General features: G+C 59.7%; 1 protein-coding gene and 1 long non-coding RNA gene across 7 annotated transcripts in view; both read left to right on the top strand.

Annotated features, from left to right (window-relative positions):
• Positions 1 to 9,564, top strand: part of MEF2D (myocyte enhancer factor 2D) — a 30,740-nt gene extending 21,176 nt beyond the window's left edge. For 3 of the 5 annotated variants that reach the window (XM_035009831.1, XM_035009829.1, XM_035009830.1), the window contains exons 8-12: positions 50 to 70; positions 1,214 to 1,343; positions 4,835 to 5,051; positions 5,455 to 5,764; positions 5,974 to 9,564. In XM_035009831.1, coding sequence (XP_034865722.1) covers positions 50 to 70; positions 1,214 to 1,343; positions 4,835 to 5,051; positions 5,455 to 5,764; positions 5,974 to 5,985 — 690 coding nt within the window. In that variant the 3' untranslated portion in view covers positions 5,986 to 9,564. The remainder of the gene's footprint in view (positions 1 to 49; positions 71 to 1,213; positions 1,344 to 4,834; positions 5,052 to 5,454; positions 5,765 to 5,973) is intronic. The other 2 variants (XM_035009834.1, XM_035009832.1) reach the window with 1 other exon arrangement.
• A 5,665-nt stretch (positions 9,565 to 15,229) lies between these two features.
• LOC118013914 lies at positions 15,230 to 17,643 on the top strand. Of its 2 annotated transcripts, XR_004680151.1 has the most exons (4): positions 15,230 to 15,548; positions 16,024 to 16,138; positions 16,821 to 16,895; positions 17,186 to 17,643. It is a non-coding gene; the product is annotated as an uncharacterized LOC118013914 (long non-coding RNA). The 2 variants fall into 2 exon arrangements; XR_004680150.1 differs by having other exon boundaries at positions 16,821 to 17,643.
• The last annotated feature ends 6,572 nt before the right edge of the window (positions 17,644 to 24,215 follow it).

The raw sequence follows: 24,215 nt of genomic DNA, 5'->3' as shown, positions 1-24,215 counted from the left end.
GCAGAGGCCGCAGACTGAACCGCCCCCTTGGTTTTATTTCCGCTCCCAGACTGAGGACCATTTAGATCTGGTAAGTGAGGCCCCGAGACGTGTGCGGTGGCTTGAAAGCCTGGGTCCGCCCATGGCTCTGCGCCACAGCATGGAGCGCGCCCCGTCCCTCCCCCAGCGGGCGTGGTGTGTGTTGTTTGGTTATGGGCCAGGAGCCGAGCTCAGTGCCAAACGGGGTACAGAGGTGAATGGGGCGGGGGGCGGGGGTTAGATATGCATGTGTGTAGCGGTGTGTACGGGGACGTCTTTATGGGACGCTGTGTTCACGCAGACACACCCTCCTCTGCGTGTGTGTGGGCGCGCACGCATGTGCATGCCGCGGGGGCCAGCCCCAGGCCTCAGGGGCCCCGTCTGGATGTGGCCCAGGGTGCCTGCGTTCGGGGGGCTGGACCGGACTTGCCCTCCGGCTCAGCCCCACTGAGCATGCTTGGAACCCGGGGCAGGGGCCTCCTTAGGAGGAGAGCCAGCCAGACCGGGACCGCACGGCCCCCGAGGCGGCTGAGGCCCAAGGAGAGGCCGGAGCTGCCGTGGCCGGGGCTCGCCGCCGCCTCTCTGCCTCCCCGTGTGCTCAGCCCCGCACAGCCCGCCTCACACGCGCTCAGACACATGCCGCCGCGCACGCGCTGTCACACTCGCGTACTCACCCTCAGCCAGGAGTGGGGCGGGGGCTCCTCCCTCCCCAGCTCCCTGACGGGCGGCCAGAGAGGCTGGAAAAGGCAGGCGGGCTTGGCGGCCAACACGGCGGCAGTTTCGGCCCCAGCGCGGAGCTGGAATAAACAAGTGACTCAGCGGCAGATGGAGCCGACAGCCCCACACACGTGTGTGCACACGCAGGCACACACCGCACCGGGCCCCTCGCTGCCCGCACGCATGCCGGCGTGCTCTGGCAGGGCGCGCGCCGCCCCAGGACGGGGGGAAGGCCCCGGGCCTGCCTCGCTCGGCCCCGGGGCGGCGTGCTGCCCTCCATGCACGTGTGCACGCCCCCCTCCCGCTCGCAGCCGCTCGGGGAATGCACCAGCGCTCGTGTGTGTCTGCGGGCGCCTCTGTGCCCAGCCGTGCCCCCTGGGCCATGGGGGGCAGGGGCCCCGGCTGGGCCTTGCGGTGGAGGCCCAGGGGAACGCAGCCACCCTCCTGCCGCCTGGTGACAGACCCTTTCCTCCTGCAGAACAATGCCCAGCGCCTTGGGGCCTCCCAGTCTACCCACTCACTCACCACGCCAGTGGTTTCCGTGGCAACACCGAGTTTACTCAGCCAGGGCCTCCCCTTCTCCTCCATGCCCACTGCCTACAATACAGGTGAGTCCTCAAGCCCCTCAGCCCCCCTGTAGCTGCTTGGCCTTGGGGCGGGGCGGGACCAGAGGGGGGAGCAGGAGATAGTCCTGGGGGATGCTCCAGTGGATTGCGGGGAGCCCCCACCTGATGGAGGTCGCCAGCAAATAGAAACAGGATGCCCACTGAAATGTGAATTTCAAATAAAACAATGAATAATTTTTCAGGATAAGTATGCGTCAAAGACGTTCTTCTGCTGAAATGTTGAAAAATTATTCATTGTTTTGTCTGAAATTCAAATTAATAAGTAGGTATTCCCCATTTTTAATATAGGACCTAATGGAGAAGAGTCCCCGCCCTTAGGGACTGAGGAGGAGCCGGGCCAGAGGTGGGCTGAGCAGATGATTCCAGCAGCCCAGGGCTGGGGGGAGAGGAGGGGGCATGGTCGGTTCAGCAAGGCTTCCTGGAGGAGGAAGAGGAGGAGGGAGTAAGGGAGAGAAGACAGGTAGAGGAGGCCAGAGAGAGAAAGCCTGTCTGGAAGGTTTACCCAGCCTCCCGGGAAAGCCAAGAGGGGCAGGGGGGGGAGGGAGGACAGGGCCCCTCACCCTGGTGGTGGCTCCATGGCGGGCTGATGGGGAGGGGAGAGGAGTGGGGGGACCGATGAAGGTCGGGGAGGGGTGTGAAGGTGGAGAGCTGCTCAGACACGGGAGAGGTGTCTGGGTCGAAGAATTCAGACAGGACACCCAGTGCCCAGGCCGTCCTGGGTACCCACTGCCCCTCCCAGGACCAGTCAGTGACACTCTGGGCCATCCTGGCCCGCACTCCACGCTGTCGTGTCAGGAAGGACTTCCCCGTGGGGAAATCCCACTGCCGAGACCTCAGCCACCCCTCACGGTCCCTCACCCCTGACTGGCTGATGCTGGGGCTGTTTGTGATGAGATCAGACTAGATCAAAAGGTCCCTAAACTTCTTCCTCCTCCCCAAGCCTCCATTCCAGACACCCATACAGATCCTCTCACGATCCTACCTCTTCCGTGGGTAAAAATCTAGAGCCCAGGCTCGGACACAGGGAAGCCCTGGGGGCAGGAAAGAGCTGGAGCTGCCCCACTGTGGAGAGGGGCCAGACCCCGCCGTGCGTGTCCCCGTCCAGGTTTTCCCACCCAGGTGTGGTGCGGGCAGTCCCTCGTCCCGTTCATGCATGGGGTCCTCGGGCCGCCTCAGTGGCCGTGCCCCTGGGGGCCAGTGTCCTCTGGGAGAGTCGTGGGCAGGCGGGGAGTTTGGCAGAGGGCAGCACAGACCACTGTTCAGGAGCCACCGTGTTTGGGAATCCCAAAATGTGGTGGTGGTTTCCTGCCATCCTCTCTGGCCCTTGCAAGTCTCTTGAAGCAGGAGGGGAGGTTGGCGGGCGTCCGTGAAGCTGGGACAGGCGCCCGGCAAGGCCAGACTTTAGACTGTTTTGTCAGTCTGGTGTGAAAGCAGGTTCTGACCCTGGGCCTGCCCTTGGGGCCCTGCTGGGAAGTGTGGGCTTCCTCACATCCTCCCAGGAGCCGGGGCTCCGGTTCGTCCTGCTGCTGTAGTCTGTCAGCAGGCCTCAGTTTCGACAGCGGGTGTGTTCGGGTGCCCCTACGTACATAAACAACACACTGCTGCTTCGCTGTTCACCGCTCGCAGTCCTTGGCCCCGGTCCAAGTTCCGGCTGCAGGCGATGTGGCTCTGGTGACGTCCTGGGTAAGGGACGGGCCTGGGCCCCTGCTGACACTGGCTGCAGAGGTCTGGTGGCTGTGGGTGGGCTGCCAGGCGGCCTGTGGGCCACGTCCTCCCGTCCAGGACGCCCCGGGCCTCCGCGTAGACGGGGCTGGAGTGTGGTGGCAACGTGCGGGAGCCCCTGCCCCTCGGCTGCAGAGGGGTGGCGGGCGAGGTTGTACGCTCTTTGAGCGTGGGCATCCTTGTCTGTAAAATGAGTCCGAGGGGCTCCTTCCTGCCCTCGCTTTCCTTTTTTTTTTTTCTTTCTTTCTTTGACCGAGAGAGACAGTGAGAGAGGGAACATAAGCAGGGGAAGTGGGAGAGGGAGAAGCAGGCTCCCCGTGAGCAAGGAGCCCGATGCGGGGCTCGACCCCAGGACCCTGGGATCGTGACCTGAGCCGAAGGCAGTCGCTTAACCAACTGAGCCACCCAGGTGCCCCGCTCTGCTTTTTCTAAGAATGGCTCAAAGCTGCTGGCTAATGTGAGGCCAGAGGCAAGCAGGGACCATCTGTAGGCCAGGCTTACGGGTGAGCGAGGAGCCTGGGGCCTTGTCTTAGCTCCTCCACTGGCTCTGGGACCCGGGGCTCCCCACGCTGGAGGCTGCGGTTGCCTCGTTTGTGAATTAGTGACAGTGCCAGGCCAGCCTTCAGAAACGTCCCGCGTGCCAGACGCGGTTGTGCGTGCCCCGTGTGCGTTTGCCGCTCCGCGGTCTCGCGGCTGAGTGTGATCCAGGCGGGATCCCTCTGCCTCCGCCCGCTGCCGCTTGCCCCCGGGTCACGGGGCCTCGGGAGGCCTCGCCCTTGCCCTGCACCTTCCTGCTCGGTTGCGCGGCGGTGCCGTCGTCCCTGCAGAGACGGGAGCTGCAGCCCGCGGTCCCTTGAGTGAGCTCGGTGGTGGGACCACGCGGGGTGTGCCCGTGCGCCCCCACAGCGCCAGCGCCCTGGGCTCCTCGGGGGACCTTTACTAAGCTGCCCGAGACTGGCTGCAGCCTGGAACGCCCCAGCGTGGTGTTGGTTGTGCAAACATCAGCTTCTTACATTGAGACGGGAATGGTCGAGAGCAAGGGGCACCGCCTCGCGGGGAATGTGCCAGAATCCTGGCCCGGCGCGCTGGGCCCCACGAGGCTCTGCAGGCCCAGCAGGGGCACACGCGCGTCCGTCCGCCGGGTTGGTGTGCCGGCACGGCGGCTCGAACCCTTGCCGCGCTGACGGTCTCGAGACGAGCCGCGGGGTGGTGACGGCACTTAGCCTCCGTGCGCCATCCCTCTCGTGGCCCCACAACGCCCCTGTCTCAGAAAGGACCTGGCAGTTGAAGAGATGACAGACGTGTGTTAGACCCTCCTGACTTCTTTTTTTTTTTAAAGATTTTATTTATTTATTTGACAGAGAGAGACACAGCGAGAACAGGAACACAAGCAGGGGGAGTGGGAGAGGGAGAAGCAGGCTTCCCGCAGAGCAGGGAGCCCGATGCGGGACTCGATCCCGGGACCCTGGGATCATGACTGAGCGGAAGGCAGACACTTAACCGACTGAGCCACCCAGGCGCCCTAGACCCTCCTGACTTCTTTCCCCTTCTTTTTTGAGTTGACATTCTGAGAGTGGTATCTACACGTGGTACCAAAAAAGAAAGTTAACACTACTTTAAAAACGCACCTCTCTTCATCCTGCTGAGAAGCAGCACCTGCTGCCTGCGTCGCCGTGCGTTCCCTTAGCGGGGGGCCCTGCGCTGGGGGGCCCTGCTGAGTCCGTCCTTCCTCTCACCCCCCACCCCTGCAGATTACCAGCTGAGCAGTGCCGAGCTCTCCTCCCTCCCAACCTTCAGCTCGCCCGGGGGGCTGTCGCTAGGCAGTGTCACCGCCTGGCCTCAGCCTGCGCAGCCGCCCCAGCCGCCCCAGCCGCAGCCGCCCCAGCCGCCCCAGCCGCCGCCCCAGCAGCCCCAGCAGCCGCCCCAGCCGCAGCCCCATCTGGTCCCCGTGTCTCTCAGCAGCCTGATGTGAGTCCTGGGGCGCTGCGGTGGGGGGGGGGCGCGGGAGGCTTGGGGAAGGCAGAGCTGAGGGTGGGAAGAGGAGGCTCCTGTCGGGAGGGAGCGGGGTGGCCCCCTTGAGGTGCTCTGTCACCAGTGGACAGCACGGGACATGGGATACTACGGCGGCCTGGGAGCCCCTCCCCCCGGAGCCCCTCCCCAGCCAGCCCTGAGCACCAGGATGCCGTGGGGGACACGGGAACAGAAAACTAACGTGGCTCCTTCCCTTCTTTCCCCTCTTCCCTCACTTGGCCCCTCTCCTCCCGGCTCCTCTCTGTCCGTGTCCCTCCCCGCCCCACCTCCTCCCTCTCCCTCCCGGGCCCCCCATCCCTTCTGTGTCCCGCACCTCCTCTGCTTCTGTCCCGGTGCCCAGCCCGGGCAGCCCTCTGCCTCACGTGGGGGCTGCCCTCACAGTCACCACCCACCCCCACATCAGCATCAAGTCGGAGCCGGTGTCCCCTAGCCGCGAGCGCAGCCCCGCGCCGCCCCCTCCAGCTGTGTTCCCAGCGGCCGCCCGCCCGGAGCCTGGCGATGGCCTCAGCAGCCCGGCCAGCAGCTCCTACGAGACCGGGGACCGGGACGACGGACGGGGGGACTTCGGGCCCACGCTGGGCCTGCTGCGCCCAGCCCAGGAGCCCGAGGCTGAGGGCCCTGCTGTGAAGAGGATGCGGCTCGACACCTGGGTACTGTAGCGTCACCCTTCCCGCCCGCCAGTGTGTGCTGTACCCCGGGACCGCCCTCACCCTGAGCCCCCACCCGGGAGGCCTCTGGGCCCCCCCCGCCCCCCCCCCCCCCCGCTGCAGGCCCTGGCCCTGTGGGGAGAGGGGCGTGGGGGACGCCCAGCCCGCGGCCAGGGCCCTGACACCCCGCTCTCCATCTCCTCTCTCTGCAGACATTAAAGTGACGATTCCCAGCCCCCTCCTCTCAGCCTCCCTGATGAAGAGTTGACAATCTCACCGCCCACCCCTCCCGGCCCTGGGCTCCTCCCGCTCGACCCCCACTTCCTTTTGTGCTCCGTGTCCTGTTGACGGTTACATTTGTGTATAATTATTATATTATTATTATTATTATTATATTTTTTTTAATTTGGATTCTCGCTTTGGAGAGGAGGATGCTCCTGTCCCCTCTTTCTGCACCCCCCGCCATTTTACTGGCTGGGGGGGCTCTTTTTTGCGGGAAGGGGGACACTTTGCACGTTGTACACATATGCTGCAGGAGGGGGTGGGGAGCCCGACAGGCCCTTGGGACAGGACGGGTGCCGAGCCCTGCATGCGGAGCCCTCCCACCCCACCCCCAGATAGAGGGAGATAACCAAAAAACCTACCAGGCCACAAAACCCCTTATAATATACTGAAACCCCAAAGTCGGCCTGATGGGTGGGTTTGTGTTTCAGGGGGCAAGTGAGCCCAGGTTCTGAAAAGGGTCTCTGCGTCTGGGCTATTCCCGTGGCCACAGGCACATGGGGTGAAATGCCCAAGCTTGGCCCCCCAGTGCCCCTGCACACACACAGCACTCTCACGGATTCATGCATGAGCTGCACCCCCAAGGTGTGGGGGTGCTGGCCGAGCCTCTGGGCTGGGAAGGCTGCCTGGGATTCGGAGGCCGGGGGCAGGGTTTGAGGTAGGGGGCCCCTCGGAAGCACATTTGGAGAGAAAGACGGAGAGCCATGAGGAGGGGCCGAGAGCCAGGGTGAGGGGTGACTCGGGGCCCCCTTCTGTCCCTGGTAGTTTCTCTAAGATATACAGTGCAATAGCTCCCCGTCCCTGGGCTGACACCAGCCCCCGAAAGCAGGCCACAAAGTGCAGGGAGGACGGCGGGCGGGGGAGGGAACAGCTCAGCAGGACTGGCGCCCCGGCGTCCAGGGGCACGTGGGAGTGGGGGCTCTCTCTTCCTTGCACGGACACATCCCCAAAGGAGGGACACTGGGGTGGCGTGAGGGTGGGAGGCCCGCCTGCCTCCTTTCCTCCTGGGCCCTCCCCAGCCCCCTCCCCGCTCCTCCCGCCCCGACCCCACCTCCCTGGTCGGCTACCTCCTGCCCCACCACCCCCGGCAGCCCACCTTCCCTCTTGGCTACTGTAACTGTAAATAGCAACCTTTGGAAAACGTTAGCAGTGTAACAGTCCAGGAAACTGTTTTTTTTGTTGTTGTTGTATTGATATGAAATGAGATTCTATTTTTGTCAAAGTATATTGTAATAATAACGACTCAAGCGGCCCGTACTGTACAGATGAGACTCTTCTGCTGTTGTTCTTGCTCCCCGCCCCGCCCCTCTCTGCTGGGACCTCAGGCTGGACCCCAGATCAGACGCGGGGGGGCAGGCCCCCAGCCTGCCACCCGGGTGGGCAGGTGGCGTGTGCAGGCGGACAGGGGGTCTGCCCCAGTCCTTCCCCTGCACCCAGCTCCTCTGCCCCAGGGACGCAGCGCTCCCTGGGGGCGTCATCCCAGTAGGACAGCAGACGGTAGACAAGGCCCAGCTTTGCGGTCCTGCCTCTGCGACCCAGCCGCTTGCAGTATCCCGACACTTGACGCAGGGAGGGAACCAGAAGCAGGGGTGTATGTGACCACACGTGCACCTGAGCGTGTTCGTGAGGGCATCCGGTATCTGTGTGTGTGTATGGGGGCGTGGACGTACCGGTGTGTGTCTCTGAGCCCATCTGGGCCTATCCACGGATCTGTGTGAATCGAGCTCCGAGGGCATGTCTGTGTGTGCACGTGCCTGGCGTTTGCGGAGGGACAGTGGCCGCTGGGCCGCACAGCCCTGGCTTCCAGCTCCACGCCCCTCCAGCTTGGCCCCTGCCCCAGTCCACCCTCTGCTTTGACAGGTTTGGACCACAGCTGGGGGGATCCGGCAGTTGCCCCCTTTGCCTCTCGCTGGGGCCCTGCCTCTCCTGGGCTCCACACACAAGTGGCCACCCGGTCCCCGGTCCTTTGCACACACGCAGCCGCCCTTCCTGCTCTTCCCCCACCCCAGTCCTGCTTTCAGGGTGACACTCATGATTCTCTTCCTTCTTGAAGCTTCTTCTTTGGGCCGTGACCCTTCCTTACTCAGAGTTTAAGCCCCACCTGCTGATTGGGCACACAGCATGTCCCAACCTACTCCGTGGGTTCCTAGAGGGAGTTTGAAGAGTCGACGAGACTCGATCAGGGCCTCGAAGTGCGCCAGGGTATATAGGCTTGCGCACGCGTGCATCCCCAGAGCCTTGCCCAGCGTCTGGCACCTACTTGGTGCACGGTAAATGCCGAATGGGTGAGCGATAGGTGCTCAATAAAGCTCGAGTGACTGGCTTTCCCTTCTCAGGCTGTTCCTGGCAGCAGTCGCCCACCTTTGGAAGCTGGGCTTGGCCGCCACTAGACACACGGTGGGGACGAGAGCCCCTGCGGTTCACGGTGCAATATTCACCAGTTTTGCCCTCTGCCTTGTAATGGCAAACCTGGCTTTTGATTACCGTGTGTGTGTGTGTGTGTGTGTGTGTCCTTCCTCTCTCCCTGGGGGCAGGGGGTGGGTCTGTGAATGAATATGTGACATTTCTGCAATTCAGTATCCCAAGGTTTCTCTTGGGGGTAGGGGCTCCTGGCTGGCCAGACGCATGGGTCCCTGGGAACCCAGACCTCAAGGGGTGGGGGGGCTTCATTTCTTCCTCTCGCAAAGCCAAATTTGCCTCCACCTACTCCTTCCTCCTGAGAACTGGGCGTTTGCCAAAGTAATCACTGGAGTCATCCCACGCCCCTCCCTTCCCCAGCCTTCCCACAGCTTCCAGGGACAGTGGGCAAGAGGACCCTCCCATTCCACTGGGACGCACCATTCCCCCCTCCCCAGCAGTGCCCTCGATGCAGCAAGACTGACCCCCGACCTTTACCCAGCCCTCCCCACCTTGGACAGGAAGGAATTAATGCACCTTCTCTTGATGATTATTTATTTGTTTGGAGAGACAGAAATGATGTAAAAGTGTATCTAGAAATATCTATATCTATATATTTTTAACTGACTCTTTGGAATCCCCTGGGGTGGGGTGGGGGTGAATTTAGGCTTTCGTAGAGGAGAGGAGACCTGGAGCCTGGGAACTCTTGTCCTCTCCTCTGCCACCTCTGTCCACCCCCTAAGCGATGGTGGAAGGCGTGGGATTTGTGTGGGGGCAGGGGGCTCGAATGTGCTATGGAGAATCTGGATTCTCTTTGTCTTCCCCATTCAGGTCCCAGAGGGAAGGGGGAGAGGGAGGGAGGCATGGAGGTGCCCCCCCAAACCCGACAATCACCCACACTTCTGGGGCTGCTCCTGGGTCCTGGGCAGGGCGAGTCCAAGTGTGTGGCTGTTGATTTGTTTTCAATATTTCTTTCCGTGCTGTATGGTGATGCTTTCTTAGTATTCTACACAATAAGAAGACAAAGTCCTCGGGATTCTTATGAGTTTTGTTTGAAAACTCTTTCACTATATTTGTTGTAAAGAGGTTTACTATTAAAAGAAAAAGAATACACGTTTCTGATACTTGGGCTCGGGTTCTGGTTTCTTGGGCGCGGCTGGCGGAGGAGAGGACCGGGCGGCCCGAGGGTCCGCTCAGCACGGTGGCGGGGGTGAGGGGTGCTCCCGGGCCTCAGGTGAGCGGTTCCTCCAGCTGCTGTCAGAAGCAGAGGCCGCCCCCCACGGGCCGGGGTTGTCCTGGGGGAAGCCACACGGGGGGTCCTGGAGCGCGAGAGGCAGAGAAGCAGTGCCCGAGGCCAGGTCAGGAGCAGGGTCACGGGGGACAGGGCTCCAGCCACCATCAAGAACTCGCCGTGGATCCTGCTGACGCGGGCCGCCCTCTTACCCCTTCAGGGTGCTTTAACGGTGCCAGGGAGCCTCTCCCTGCTCTCCGAGGGCACCCCCGAGGGCCCCCCAACCTGGTGCCGCCCTGCCGGAGGGTCAAACGCGGCGTCTGGCTCGGCCCCAGCAGGGTGTGCACAGGCTGGCGCTGCTGAAGCACAGAGGGACGCGGGGGCGTCTCCAAGTGCGGGAAGTCCCCCCGTGGCGGGGTCGTGCTCACCGCGTCGGGGTGGTGGGGGTCGTGGGGGTCGGCCAGTCCCGGTGCTGGCGCCCCGGCTTCCTGTCTGTACGATGCAGTGATCTGGACTGGCCTCCCTCCCGGGGCCACCGCGGGCCGCACCTCGCTGCGCCCTCAACTGCGGCAGAGAGAAAGGAGGCGCAGAAGGGCTTCCCCGTCCTCCAGATGCGCCCCCGCCCCGGCTGCCCTGCGCTCGCCCCTTGGAGAGACGGCCTCCGGGTACCCCAGCCTGGCCCTGGCGGGGTCCTCCCTCACACCGACGCGTGGTGGGCACGTGTGTGCAAGGAAGCCCGGCTGGCAGGGCGGAAGGCAGGGCACTTCTGCGGCGGGGTCCCTCTCATCGTTTTGGGGGACGCCAGGGGCCACGCTGTGGCACGGAAGCAGCTCTGAGGAGAGGCCTCCCATCCACAGCCTTCCATAGAGGGCCACGCCTCCCCAGACACGGCCAGGGCGCCCCCACTCGCGGGACGCCCCCGTGCCCGTGAGGCGCCCTGACGCGACACCGAATCCCCAGCAGAACCCCCCTCCCTTGTCCCTCGATCTCTGTCCCTGCTCTGTGTGCTGGGTGGGCGTTACTGTTGCCCACTGGTACTTCTGTCCTCTTCCCCTTCCCGCACGTGCGCACTGCTTCCCAGTCACCGAGTCGGCATGCCGGGTCAGCGGACCGGTTCTGGCCAAGGCACTGTCGGGGCAAGTCAGGCGCGTCCCTCCCGAGAGCAAACTGGTGCGTGGCTGTCCGAGTGCTGTCCCTGCTGTGTGAGTGGCCGAAGCCATCAGAGGGCCCGGGTCGCTAAGCTGCCTCCAGGTGTTAGCACCGTGGACTTCGTGTGAACAGAAAATAAGCCCCAGAGATTCACAGAGATCTCCACAGAGACGGTGTCTGCGACAGAGCCTCGCCTCTCCAGACTGATGGGGGGCCCACCCACAGCCGCCAACCTGGGAGCCCCGTTCACTGCTGCGCCCCTGCGGGGGGCGCCGAGATCTCTGCACGGGATGTAGTCCGGAACTGGTTGGCCCGCGGGTTCTGCCCCTGCGTGGCTGTGCGGCCTGCCGTGGGCAGTCTCCCCGAGCGGCTGTAGGCCTGCCCTTCCCCGGCCCGTCCTCCCCACCGGGGGGCAGCTCTGCTCATCTGACATGGCAGCATCCAAACTCCCAGGCTTGGCTCCCAGGGCCTTCAAAGAGTCAACACAACCTCCTCCTGTTCAGGCTTCGTCTGTGTGTCCTGCGGCGCATCCCCTGGGCCCTAGACCAGCCAGGCAGCCCACTCCGCATCCTGACAGGTCATTCGGTTCTCTGCTCCTGCTCTCTTTCCGTCCGAAATGCAGCAAACGCGCATTAAGCACCTACTCTGTGGGAACCCTCTGTGAGGCCCTGGAAACAGAGAGAAGCCTGTTTCAGCTTAGACAAGCTGCTTAGACAAGAGCCAAGTGAAGCAACAGCTGACCCTTGAGTCAGCGGTCTGCGGTAAATGTCACATAGGAAGGAGATGAGTGCACTGCGGGATCAGACTTCAGGCACACCCAGAGCCAAGCTAGGCGACGCCAGGGGGGGCTCCTGGGTTTGAAGACAGTAGGTGTTCCTGGGCCAACATGGACAGGGAAGACATTCCTCCTGGCAGGAAGAGCATGTGGTGTGCTCAGGAGACCTCAGGTTGTGCTGCAGGTCAAGGGAACAGTAGAGAAAGCAGAGGAGGGAGGCAGAAGCCTCACCGTGAAGGGCCTTATTGCCATGGCTTGGGCTTTATTCTGCAGATGTTTGGTCTTCAAATGGATTTTAAGTAGAAGAGGGACTTGGTCAGATCTGCATTTCAGAAAGCTCCTGCCAGCGCAAGCTCCTTCCCACAGTGGTGTGGAGGACCAGCGGGAGGGCCAGTGGGGGGGACGCGGAGGCATGGCGTGGGAGGACCAGTCAGGATCCTTTACAAGTGAGAGGGTGAATTTAGCAAATATTATTAAATTTTATTTTATTTTTAAAGATTATTTATTTATTTATTTGACAGAGAGAGACACAGCGAGAGAGGGAACACAAGCAGGGGGAGAGGGACAGGGAGAAGCAGGCTTCCCGCGGAGCAGGGAGCCCTATGTGGGACTCGATCCCAGGACCCTGGGATCATGACCTGAGCCGAAGGCAGCCGCTCAACCAATTGAGCCACCCAGGCGCCCCGCAAATATTATTAAGTCTTAAAGATTGTTTTTAAGTAATCTCTACAACCAACTTGGGGCTCAAACTCACAACCCACAGTTCTGAGATCAAGAGTTGCACACTCCAGCGACTGAGCCAGCCGGGCACCCCTTGGTAAAGATTAAAGAGGTAGAATTATAGGACTTGGAAAGTGCCTGGTGAAGGCAGAGGAGGAAGGAAAGGAAGGAGGATCAGTGGCTCCCACACTCATGCTTGGAATTCCGACTGGGCGGTGGCGCTGCAGCCCCCAGTCCGTCTGCAGCAGGGAGGTTTTCAGACTGAGTTAGAGGCACGCCCGGAAGCCATTCACGGCATTGGCAGATGGTCATCCTGTTCAGGCCTGCGGGTACATCACCCGGTGCGTAGGGAGGTTTTTCTGAAGAGGGAAGTTATTCACGGTGTTGGTCACCCATGAAGTCGACCTCAGGACATGGGAACTCCAAGGACCATGAAGGGAGGCTGGAGGCCGGGCAAGAAGAGAGCCATGTCTAGGCCCTGAGCTGCACATGGGTATTGGTGTTGTGTAGGTGAGATGAACCACAAATGTAGTTCCTGTGATCTCCTGCCTTTACCAAAGCCTTGCTTGACTCACTAGTCTTATGCTGATTTTTTTAAAGTTTATTATTTTATTTTTTTAATAATGTCTATACCCAATATGGGGCTCCAACTTACCACCCTGAGGTCAACAGTCGCACGCTCTTCTGACTCAGCCAGCCATGTGCCCCTAGCCTTGTGCTAATCTTGAACAAGGGAACACTCATTGGTGCATTCTTTGGGGGCATCAAGGGGCAGGGAGGGGGATACAGGTGCTCTGCTCCCCAGGAGTGGCTGCAGGGCTAGTCACAGTGGTCAGGGGAATGGGAACCTAAGGAACAGATATCTGGTTCTAAAGGCCCAACTGTTCCTTCATAGGGACACCCAGCGCAACCCTAGAGGCTGCTGGCTTTCTTTTGATAAGGGAAGATGACACTTCTCAGTTAGGTACCTGAAGGATACTCCAGAGGAACAAAAACCATTCTTGATCCGTACTAAGTGCTCGGTAAGTGTTAGTCCCTATTTTTGTTACTGCTACTTGCCAGACATGAGACTGGATGACTTACTCGGGTAAGAGGAGGTCTGTGGGCCCAAACAGCTCTACACCTATTTCTACCTTTGAAACCTGTCCTACCACTCAAGATTTCCACTCCTACAATTTCCCTCCATAAAGCTTTTCCTGACTTCCCTGCCTTCCCCCCTGGCTGAGCAGTGTTGGGAATATGACCCCTTCTTCAGAGTACCCACCTCATCCTACCCAAAGCGGAGGTACTGCTTTCTATTTTCTACTACTGGATTGAAAGCTCCTTTTATGAGACTGACGCGCTGCCCACTGCACCAAGAGGGCCGCTTGAAAGCTCCTTTTAAAAATGCACTGGGTGGCTCAGTCAGTTAAGCATCTGCCTTTGGCTCAGGTCATGATCCCAGGGTCCTGGGGTCAAGCCCCGCTTAGCGGGGAGTCTGCTTCTCCCTCTCCCTCTGCCTGCACTCCCCCTGCTTGCTCTCGCTCCCCACCCCCCAAATAAAAAAAATTAAAATGCACTGCCTCATCCATGTTTGCCTGGCTCAGTGCCTGGCACACAGTAGGTGTTCAGCCAGGCTAGAGGAGGACGTGTGCTTTGACACTGCAGAGTGCTACAAAGCTGAAGGATTTTTTTTCCAGGATGCGGTGACTTTCTGCAGCTTCTCCTCTACTCGGAAGCTCCTGAAGGAGCACCTGATGCAACAGGCCTGAGGAAAGGGCTTAGCTAAGGGGCCACTGAAGAAGTCGCACCCACTGGGCTCCTATCCCCAAAGAGGTGGCTCTTGGGAGGCAGGAAGCAGAGGGTGGTGTCTGATTGTTGCCGCCAAGGAGGAGGCCAGGCCAGTTCGCTGTAGCTCATGCTCTTCTGACTCATTCCTCAGTCCCATGGGCTGAGGAACTTCTCCAGCCTTGTGATTGTGGAAACGTTTCAGGAACAGCTAGCGGATGTGGAAGGTCACAAGCGACCCCACCCCAGGCTCCAAAGTGGCTCCTACTGGCGTGGGTACAGAGCGCTTAATTCTGTCCGCAGACTTCAATCACCCTTCACGGCTAGTACACCCAAGGGCCCACAGGCACAGTCGGCTCTGGGCTTCTCTCCACTGCGCGTCCGGCAGCCCCTGGCTGGAAGGTGCAGGCCAATCGGCCCGGGCGCCCCGCGATGACCGCTACGGGGCCGCTCTGCATTCACCCTCCTTCGCCGCACACTCGCTTCCCCGTGCTTGCAGGCCCCTCTCGGCGCCGGGTCGGCGTCCCGCGAAGGGCGCCCCCGCCGCCCCGGAGCCGCTCGCCCTCCCCGCGCAGCCGCCGCCACGTGCCTCCAGAAGCCGGTGACGCGGCCGCGCCGGGCCCGCCCAGCGGGAGGTCACGCGCCGCCGGGCCCGCCCCCCAGCCCCCGGGGCCGGGCGCCTCCGCGAAGGCGGATGGGGCGAGGGGAGGCCGGAGGGCGCGCCGGGCAGCGCCGGGCACACAGCAGGTGCTCAATAAATGGCCGACTGGCAGCTGCCCCGTGGTCACTGCGGCCAGTGCCCTTTACTTCGGCCTGCCACCCGCCCACTCCCCCTCCCCGCCACGACGCGGCCACGAAAGCGGCGTCAATCGTTAAGCGGCGGCTGGGCCCACACACACCCTCAGGGGGCTCGTCGACCCTAGCGCGGGCGCGGACAAAGCCCCAAAGCTCCGCCCAGCGCCCCACTGTGGGGCGGGAAGTGAATCCTGAGCCTCACTCGGTTGGCCACTCCGATGACGGACGGGGTCATCAGCCAACCGCAGCCCGGACAAGACGCATGCGTACACAAAAGCTTGAGCCCTAGCTGGGGAAAAAACGCCGCGGGCGCACCGCGGAGTCTGGTCTCGCGCGGGCCTGGAGCGGCGGGTGCGCATGCGTGATCCCAGCGCCGCCTCGTTTCTGCGCGACCGGCACCGAGATGGCCCCGTGGGGGCCCGGGCGGCGCGCCCAGCCGCGGGGTCCCGGTGGAACCTCCGCGCGCCGCGCGGCCGGGCGGCGGTGCCCGGAGCGGACTCCGTGGGGAGGAGCCCCGGCCACTGTGCGCGCAGAGGCCGCGGTCACGGGCCAGTCCGCTCGCTGGCGGGGACCCCAGGGCGTCCCGGGATGCACCAACGGAGAAATCCCGGAGCGCTGCAGACGTTCGCAGCCATTTGTATAACCTTCAAAAATAAGCAACACAGCTTTAGGTATATGTGGTAAAACGCTGTAAAAAGTCGGAGGAAGGGTAAACAGGGCGTTCTTGAGTAGTTGGAGAGGTTGGGGTGGGACGCGGCAGGGCGGGTGGCTGCCGCTGGCTGCGCTCTCCTAACGGCGAAATGGTAGATTCATGGGTGTTTCACTGTGGTTTCAGCGTAATACGTGGGATGCTTACTCTTGCATGTGTGGAGTATGATTTAAAAATGGGCTTGGCGGGCGCCTGGGTGGCTCAGTGGTTAAGCCTCTGACTCTTGATACCCACTCAGGTCATGATGTCAGGGTGGTGAGATCGAGCCCCTCATCCGGCCGGTGGGCAGCGTGGAGTCTGCTTGGGATTCTCTCTCACAAATAAATAAATAAATCTTAAAAAAAAAAGAGAGAGAGAGTGGCATCACCTCCCCTCCAAAAAAATACACAGTTGGAGAAAAAGGAGAAAGCCTTACCTATATTACGCTTGGTTTCCAGAGCACTTCTACGCGTTGTATCAGTTGATTCTCACAACAGATAATTCTCTCCATGTGCAAGATGAAGAAACAGAATTGAAAGTTAACCTGAGGCCAGCAGGACAAAGACAGGAAAGGTGAGTGTGCAGAAGACCAGTGGGGAGCCCCGCACGGTTTAATCTCCAGTGTGGCAAGCGCTGTGCCTGGGACAGAGAGCATGGTCAGTAAGCACTTGCTGAGTGGGTGAGTGACTGGACTTTCTCATTACGTGGGTGACCCATAGTGAAGGGAGCTACCCTGAAGGCAGGTGGGTGCCCGCACGGCAGCTGGCTGGCCACTGTCAGGGTCAGGAGTCCCAGAGAAGCTGTGTTCTCTCTGGACGAAGTTTGGATACAAGTCCCTCTAAGGCTCTGTGAGCTTGTCAGTGACAGAAGACAAGACCATATTAAGATAATAAGGTCCTCCCCCGCAGCGGTGGAAGCAGTCCCCAGAGAAAGGCCTGGGTAAAAGACGGTTTGAAGGGAAAGCTGTTGCAGAATAGGTGTGAGGGGTGTTGTAGGGGTGTGTCCTGTTGCATGTTGTCGCACGTGGCTGCCAGACACTGACGCATCCCAGCCGGAAGAATGGTGGAGCCGCTGAGTGGGTAAAGCAAGGTCATAGACGGACAGTGATTCAGAAACGCCAAAGGAGAGTGCTCCGGACAAGTCAGGGCTGAAGGGAGAGAGCACCGGAATGTGAGTTAGGAGACCCGGTTTCTAGGCCTGTCACCTTGGACAAGTCACTTCAGCTGTCTGAGCGTTTTTTTCTCCTATGTTAAAGAATGTCTGCACACAACAAGAACTAAAGCATGTGCCCTAGCCCCTTCTCAGGATCGAGTTAAATCGACTCATACAGGTAAATACAGATTTCCATCACTGGGACTTTGTTTTCTTCCGTTGTCCCATAATACGTTCGTGGTGCTGGGACTCCCATGTTTTAGTCTGTGTGCATGTGCGGGAAGTTGGGGCTGACCCAAGTCCCTGTCCCCCGCAGTGCCTTGCATGAAGTCGGAACTCAGGAGATTTGTGTTGAATTGCACAGGATTGTGTGGTGAAGGAGAAGGAGCATTGTTTAATCTCTCTGACACCTATGTTTCCTTGTTTGTAAATGAGGCTAGTTAACCTTAAAACTCCTTTGGGCTCTAGAGTTCTGTGATCGGACTGTGTTCTGTGGATTGAGAAGACTGAACCATCTGATCTCTGAATTCCTTTGCAACCCCGCTGTTGAGTGATTTCGTGGTGCTGGGTTGCGGGCAGCTTACAGAAGCAGTGGTTGGATGGGATCTCAAAGGGAAACTGCGGAGAGTGCTGAGAACAGAAGCAACACCCGGCTATCCAATTGGAGAAGGAGCAGCCTTGGCGAGCGACGTAGAAGGATGAGTCTGAGAAGCAGGAAAGAAAAACAGCGTGGGTGTCAGAGTCCAATGCCCAGGGGAGCCAGGCAGCCACACTCTCCCTGTCGGGGGCCACTGCCACATGTGTGATGGGTGGTGGCGACTGCAGAGCCCATGCCCACCCGGAGCCAGCCCACTGTCTCTTCCAGTTCTTTTTTTTTTTTTTAACATATTTATTTGAGAGAGAGAATGAGAGAGAGAGAGCATGAGAGGGGGAGGGTCAGAGGGAGAAGCAGACTCCCCGCCGAGCAGGGAGCCCGATGTGGGACTCGATCCCGGGACTCCAGGATCATGACCTGAGCCGAAGGCAGTCGCTTAACCAACTGAGCCACCCAGGCACCCCTGTCTCTTCCAGTTCTTAAGATGAAGCTGGAAATGTAGATTTTTATTTGAAATCTCATGATTTTTAAGTGTTGAGCCCCAATTCAGATTATTTTAAAACTCTGGTAAAAGAACAAAAACACCACTCCACACCTACCGACCCCTGGTCCTTGGTCTCTGTGGCATGGTACCCACGGGGCTCTTCCCACCCTTGGTCCGAGAGTGCTTCCGTCCAGCTGTACTGGAAGTGTCCTGTTTCTGTCCACACCACTGCTCTGATGTCAGTGCCAGCCAACCCATCACTTAGCCCCACGCTGTCTTCAGCTTTCGCCTTGCATCTCCTTCACTCTAGAAGCTTGCGAAGTCTTTCCACATCCTAAAAACCCTGCTCCGTTCTACGCTCCCTTCCAGGGACTGTCTGGAAAGTTCTTTCTTTTCCCTTCTCCAACAGATTGCCGAACAGAATCAGTTGTATTCTGCTGCCTCTCTTCCTATCATAAGTTGGCTTTGTTCCTCCGCTCAGTGCCGTTTGAAGTCAGCCTCCGCCATCTCACTGAAGCCCTTCTGACCGGGGCAAAGGTCTCTGGCTAAATTCATGGAACTGCTCCAACTGGGCTCAACTCCTCATCCTCGGAGATCGAGTCTTGTCCTTTTTAAAATTTTATGACCAAACCGAGAAGTGTTCCATCAGTGTTTATTGAGCCAAACCAGAATGTGTTTTCAAGAAAGAAGGACAGTCAGCATCATCAAATTTGCAGAGAGATCAAAGTCTGTTGGCCAAATGAAGCCCACTGGATTTTAAGAAAAGGAGATTGCTGGCAGCTTTTGAGGGCAATTTGAGCAGAGAGAGCTGGGAGATGTGTTCCTGTAGTTCCCGAGAAAGGGGTTGTGCAGTGGTGATGGGGGGTCAAACTTACATACAGACGATATGCACACGTGTACAGATGACACGCGGGAGGAGTTTGGCGCTGGGGGGAGAGGCACAGAGCACGAGTACTGGAGACGTGAGCGCCACTTGAGATTAAAGCCCCGGCGTGCTGAATGTGCGTGAGAAGGGGTAGCTGAGAGCGCCCTTGGGGGGCGCTGCAAGAGAACTGACGGGTCAGTGAGGGGAAGGGACAGCAGGTGAGAAGTCTCCGAAGCAGGCAGAAGGACTGATCATCTCTGGACTGTGTCGCAGGCCGCGCTGGGGCGGGAGAGCCCCATGCTTTCCGGCGATGAGATGCGGGCAGGCTCGTCTGCAGGCGTGGGGCCGCGGGGCTCGACGGGGACCTCGGGCCAGCTCAGGGCCCTCACTCTCGGCCAGTTGTGCTGCTTTTGCTCCCTCTGTGTCGGTTGCTGGGGACTCTGTCTTTGGCTGCCCTCCCTCTATGACTCCCTGTCAGGGAAGTGTCTGTGCCTGAGGTTTAAGCCACCTCCATGCTCGTGACTCTGATTCTGTTTGTGACCGAAAGGTCTCTCCTGAGCCTCCCTTCTGTGTGTCCAGCATATTTCACTGGTGGCTCCATATCTTCATGACTGAAACTGGTCATTTCTCCCTAATTCTTCATCCCAGCTAACGGTCACAATAATTTTGCAGTTGTCCAAGCCAGATACGTGTTTTCACCTCCCTGCCCCTCTCCCCCCACCACCCACGTGTGTATAGGTAGATATTGAAAAGAATAAGAACATACTTGTATTTTGTGTAGTGTTTTCTTTTTTACTTACTACTGTCCTGATCATTTTATCATGTCAATAAATGCTTTTTTTAAGATTTTTTTTTTTTTAATTTATTTGAGAGAGAGAGAATGAGAGAGCATGAGAGGGAGGAGGGTCAGAGGGAGAAGCAGACTCCCTGCCGAGCAGGGAGCCCGATGCGGGACTCGATCCCGGGACTCCAGGATCATGACCTGAGCCGAAGGCAGTCACTTAACCAACTGAGCCACCCAGGCGCCCCCGAGAAATAAAATCTTAAAAAAATTTAAGCAAATAGTTACTAAAAAGAAAAAATTGTTCCCTTTTTTATATTATACATAGCACTGAACGTATCTGTACATATCTTCGATTTCCTTAGATTTAACACTTAAAACTGAAAAGAGAGCAAAGGAGTGTGACAATTGAAAAGCTTTTAATACATATTGCCAAATTGGCCTTCTAGAAAATTGTCCCAGCAGTATATGGTCCACTCTGCCTGTACCTCTGCTAGCATTGGATATTAATATTTTTATGCTTTCTAATTTAGTAAATTGTATCTGAGCCTCCAGCTCTTGGCCCCCATCTTTCTGTCCAATGCCCCCAATTTCCTTCTGTGGTCCCACCATTGCCCTGGGGACACAGCTTACTTGGAGGGCAGAGGGGAAGGTAACACCCGGGTTCTCATAGGACGATTCTCAGTCTTCCACTCTTTGCTTAGGCTCTTGTCCCACTTTTGCTACTCTTGTGCACAGGGCTTGCTTTTCTGGTGACTCTTTGGGATCTTCCCTAATCTCTCTAGTTTCCTAACTGCCTGCCTCAGGAAGGAAGTTTTCCCTCGCTGCTTATTCTGGCTGACCCTCCAGGAGCGCTGCGGTGCTGCCCTCCCCTCTGGAACCTTTGTGTTCAGCCCGCGCCAGCTCCGGGAACCGTGGTACTCTCCTCCCTTTCCCAACAAGCAGACATACCCCAATCTCTCCTATCCCGGGAAAGGATATGTCCTGTCACCCCCCTCCCCCTCTCAAACTGCTGCCTTCTTCTCTCCTTCCTTTGCCATCAGACTTCTCCCAAGAGGAATCGGGAGGTGTCTGTCGATCCTCATCTGCCTGTCTGCGTTCCGGCCCGTCTTCTCTCCTGAAACCAGTCTTCAGGGGCCCAAGTATCCTCAAAGCTAGTGGGCGGCCGAGTCTCTCCCCCTCCCTCCAGTCAGTAGCTGTGACGGGCGGTGCCCTTGCCACTGTGGCGAGGCCGTGTCCTGGCCGCGTGGCTCTGCCCTCTGCGTCGTGCCCCTGCGACAGGCTGGGTGCGGCCCTCACGTGAGGCTGACTTACTGTTCCCGAGCCGGCTACGAGGAGACGAGTGGAGAGCGGTAGCGCTCCGTGAGCCTGGTTGCGCTGAGGCCTCTGTGGGGTATTTCGCCGCGTCATCTCTTTCTGCTCCTCTGTGCCACCTCCAGCCGGTCTCTGCGTGTTCACGGTGCACCCACCCTCCATGTGCCCACCAACCCCCTCGGTCAGCTTTGGTTGCATTGGCCTGGAAACGAGCAAGCCCTTGTCAACAACCACAGACTATTCTAAAGCACGGTTTTAAGTACACCGCTGCTTGCAAGTGAAGAGCCTAAATGGCTCTCGGTGCTGGGCACGGTCTACCCTGTTAGCTCGGCCTCCAGGGCTCCCCTCTGACGCCAGCCTTTCGTCCTCCCAGTGCCCTTTGTGTGCGTGAGCTCCGTCCAGCCCAGAGCATGAGCCCTGGACGCACCTGCCCTCCCCCACCCCTTCCGTCCTCTCTCTTGCTTCCTTCTCTGGTCCCTTCTTCCTTACCGAGCCCCCGCCCCCATCAGATGCCCCCATCAGATGCGGCTTCTCCGAAAACCTTCAAACTCTCCGACACATTGAGTTCGAACTCTTCCCACCCCCAGCCTTAGTATTTTTTGCTTTTCTTTATCATATTTTTCCTGGTCTCAGAGATTTTTGTAAATGTCTGTCTCCTTGACTAGTCTCTTACATTTTCGGAGGATACGGACTGTTGCTTAGCTCCCTGTCTCTCCCACCCTATCCCCCACTACCAGGCAGCGTCCGGAGGAGGCAGGTGTTGGGTATAAATGTTAGTTTGGCTTCAACGTCCGGGTTCCAGGGTCTGTCAGGTGAGCTGTCCCTCCACGAAAATGCCTTCGAGGATGGAGTCATTCCCGGAGGCTGGAAGAGATCAGAGATACCCCAAGAAGAGAGAGGACTCTTTCCCGCCGGATTCTGACCTGACTACGGCTCGCCCGCCTTCCCAGTTAGTTGTGTGGGGAGTGCGGGCTGGAGGGAAGCCGTGTTGCGGGCCTGGGGGCAGCCGGGTCCGGCCCAAGCCCGGCCCCAGCGCTGCAAGGACGGCTCAGCAGCACACGGAGTTGTGGGGATTCAGGACAAGGCTCGGGGAGCGTTACGGAGAGCAGGGCCGGCCGATTCCGAGTCCGGGAATGTTAGGTGTCGCACCAACGGTAGCAGTGCATCAAACACACTCAGAATGGGTTTTATCTGTTTGCATTTTAGGGCGAATGTGTCTGCTTTCCTGGAAGCCCGCGCCAGGGCGCACGAAGGCCGCTTCCGGCCTCCTGCGCAGCCCAGCCCCGCCGTCCCCGGCTCTTCCTTCCTTCGCGCTCCTCACGCTCCCTGGGGAGGGGCGCAGTACCCGCCGTGGCCACCAGGAGGCGCGCGCGCGCCGCGGGAAAGCGCCTGCGCGCGTGTTCCCGCGCCGCGGACACCCCCGGGGCACGCGCTCGGCCGCAGCACGCTGCGGTCTCGTGGCCGCCGCAGCCGCGTCCCCGCCCCCGTTGCGGGCGCGCGGGGGGCTCCCTGGCGGCCGGTCTCCCAGCGCCTGTTGCCCTCGGCCGTCTCTGGAGCCCCGAGGCCCGGGACCCCGTCCCCGGCGTCGCCCTCGGCTGTCCTCCCTGGGAAAGGGGGCTCCGCCCGCTGCCCCGTGAGCGCGAAGCAGCCCGGCGGGAACCCACACTAGGGACTGCGGGGTGCGCCCGGGGTGCGCCCTGTCTGATCTCAGACTGTGTCCCTTCTCGCTCCCGCGCCCTTTCGGCGACCGCCCCCCCCGCCCGAGCCTGGGCCGGGGTGGGGGACTCACTGCCCGCGGGCGTCCCTGGCCCGCCACGCCGGCCGGCCAGCCGCAGCCCGAGGGGCGGGAACTCACGTTCGCCGGGCCGTCCCGACGTGGCTCTGTCGACGCGGGGACAAGGACAGAAACGAGCGGGGGCGGCGGGCGGCTCCGCGGCTGGCCGCGGGGGGCTGAGAGCCTCCTGCTAGGGGCCCGGGCCCGGGCGCGCGTGCACGCGGACATGAATGTGCGCGCGTGGGCCGGGGCACGCTTCTCCGAGGTCTGGGGACGCCAGGTGGCAGCACGAGGCCACAGGCCGCGGGCCGTCAGCCTCTCTGGCCGCTCGGACGCGAGGGGCACCCCGACCGCGCTCCGACTGCGGGCACCGCGTCCCGCCCCACGCGTGGTAAAGACCCCGCGCAGGCCGGGGAGACAGACCCGGAGAGCCCAGTGCCCACTCCCCAGGGCTGTTGTCAGCCCCTAGGTTTCGTTTTGAGCTTTCAAAAGGGTGCAAACAAGGGGAAGTTTGGAAAGCTGCAGGAGAAACCTGGATTAGGGTAAGGGGGCATCTGGATAGCGCTCCCAACCCAGACTGATCCGGAAAAGAACTGGCTGCAGGAATCCTTTTTTTTTTTTTTAATAAAATAGTGATGTCCTGAGGACATTATTACCTCACCCATTCCTGCCCCAGGACCCTCAGACATCTCTCCTCCAGTTTCCTCAGAGACAGAGAGCCCATGCCTTTCCCAGCAAAGCAGAAATCAGGCACGGAGTTCACGGAAACTCTTCATTTTTATCTTTCCATCAAGTATTGGTTCTTTGTTCTACCAGAAGTCAGGGACACTTGAGAAAACCCCATCTCAGCCAGGACATCCGGAAAGGCTTCTGAGACACAAAGCAGGGAGTTGACCGGGCCACCACGCCACCTGGGCAAGTGTTCTGGGGTGGGGGGGACATGGTCCCAGTGCAAGATGCCATCTTCTCCTTGGCCTCACTCTGCTTGCTTTTGTAACTCCGAAATGAAATCCCCTTTCTGGATCATTTCCACTCCTCCTACTGCTCAGCTCAACCTCTTAATTAGTGGAGTCATCGTGGCCCTGAAGCCCAGTGGTACCCCTCCCAATTTCCTTGAGCACAATAGAGCCAAGACCACCACCTCATCCTGTCTTCTCTGTCTGTGGGCTGGGACTCCGCAGTCCTCCCCAGTCCTCCCAGTCCTCCCCGGTCCTCTCAGTCCTCCCCACCCTCCCTAGTCCTCCCCGATCCTCCCTCATCCTCCCTGGTCCCTCCCTGATCCTCCCCGGTCCTCCCTGTCCTCCTCGGTCCTCCCTGGTCCCTCCCTAGTCCTCCCCTGTCCCTCCCTGGTCCTCCCTGGTTCCTCCAGACCTCACTTCTTCCCATGCTTCTCCTTTGACCAAACTGATGTAACCCTGTCTTTATAACGATGCATATAAAGCACTTGAAACACAACTCAATGTCAATGATCATCGTTGCTATTTCCAACTATCTGCAGTATTTCCAGTTTATAAGAACTTTCTTTTTTTTTTAAAGATTTTATTTATTTATTTGACAGAGAGAGACACAGCGAGAGAGGGAATACAAGCAGGGGGAGTGGGAGAGGGAGAAGCAGGCTCCCCGCTGAGCAGGGATCCCGATGCGGGGCTCGATCCCAGGACCCCCTGGATCATGACCTGAGCCGA

This window comes from Mirounga leonina, unplaced genomic scaffold (genome assembly GCF_011800145.1).
Source record: "Mirounga leonina isolate KUSES-001 unplaced genomic scaffold, KU_Mleo_1.0 Mir_154, whole genome shotgun sequence".
NCBI lineage: Eukaryota > Metazoa > Chordata > Mammalia > Carnivora > Phocidae > Mirounga > Mirounga leonina.
The sequence above is the reverse complement of the archived record's forward strand: the minus strand, read 5'-3'. Positions and strand labels throughout refer to the sequence as shown.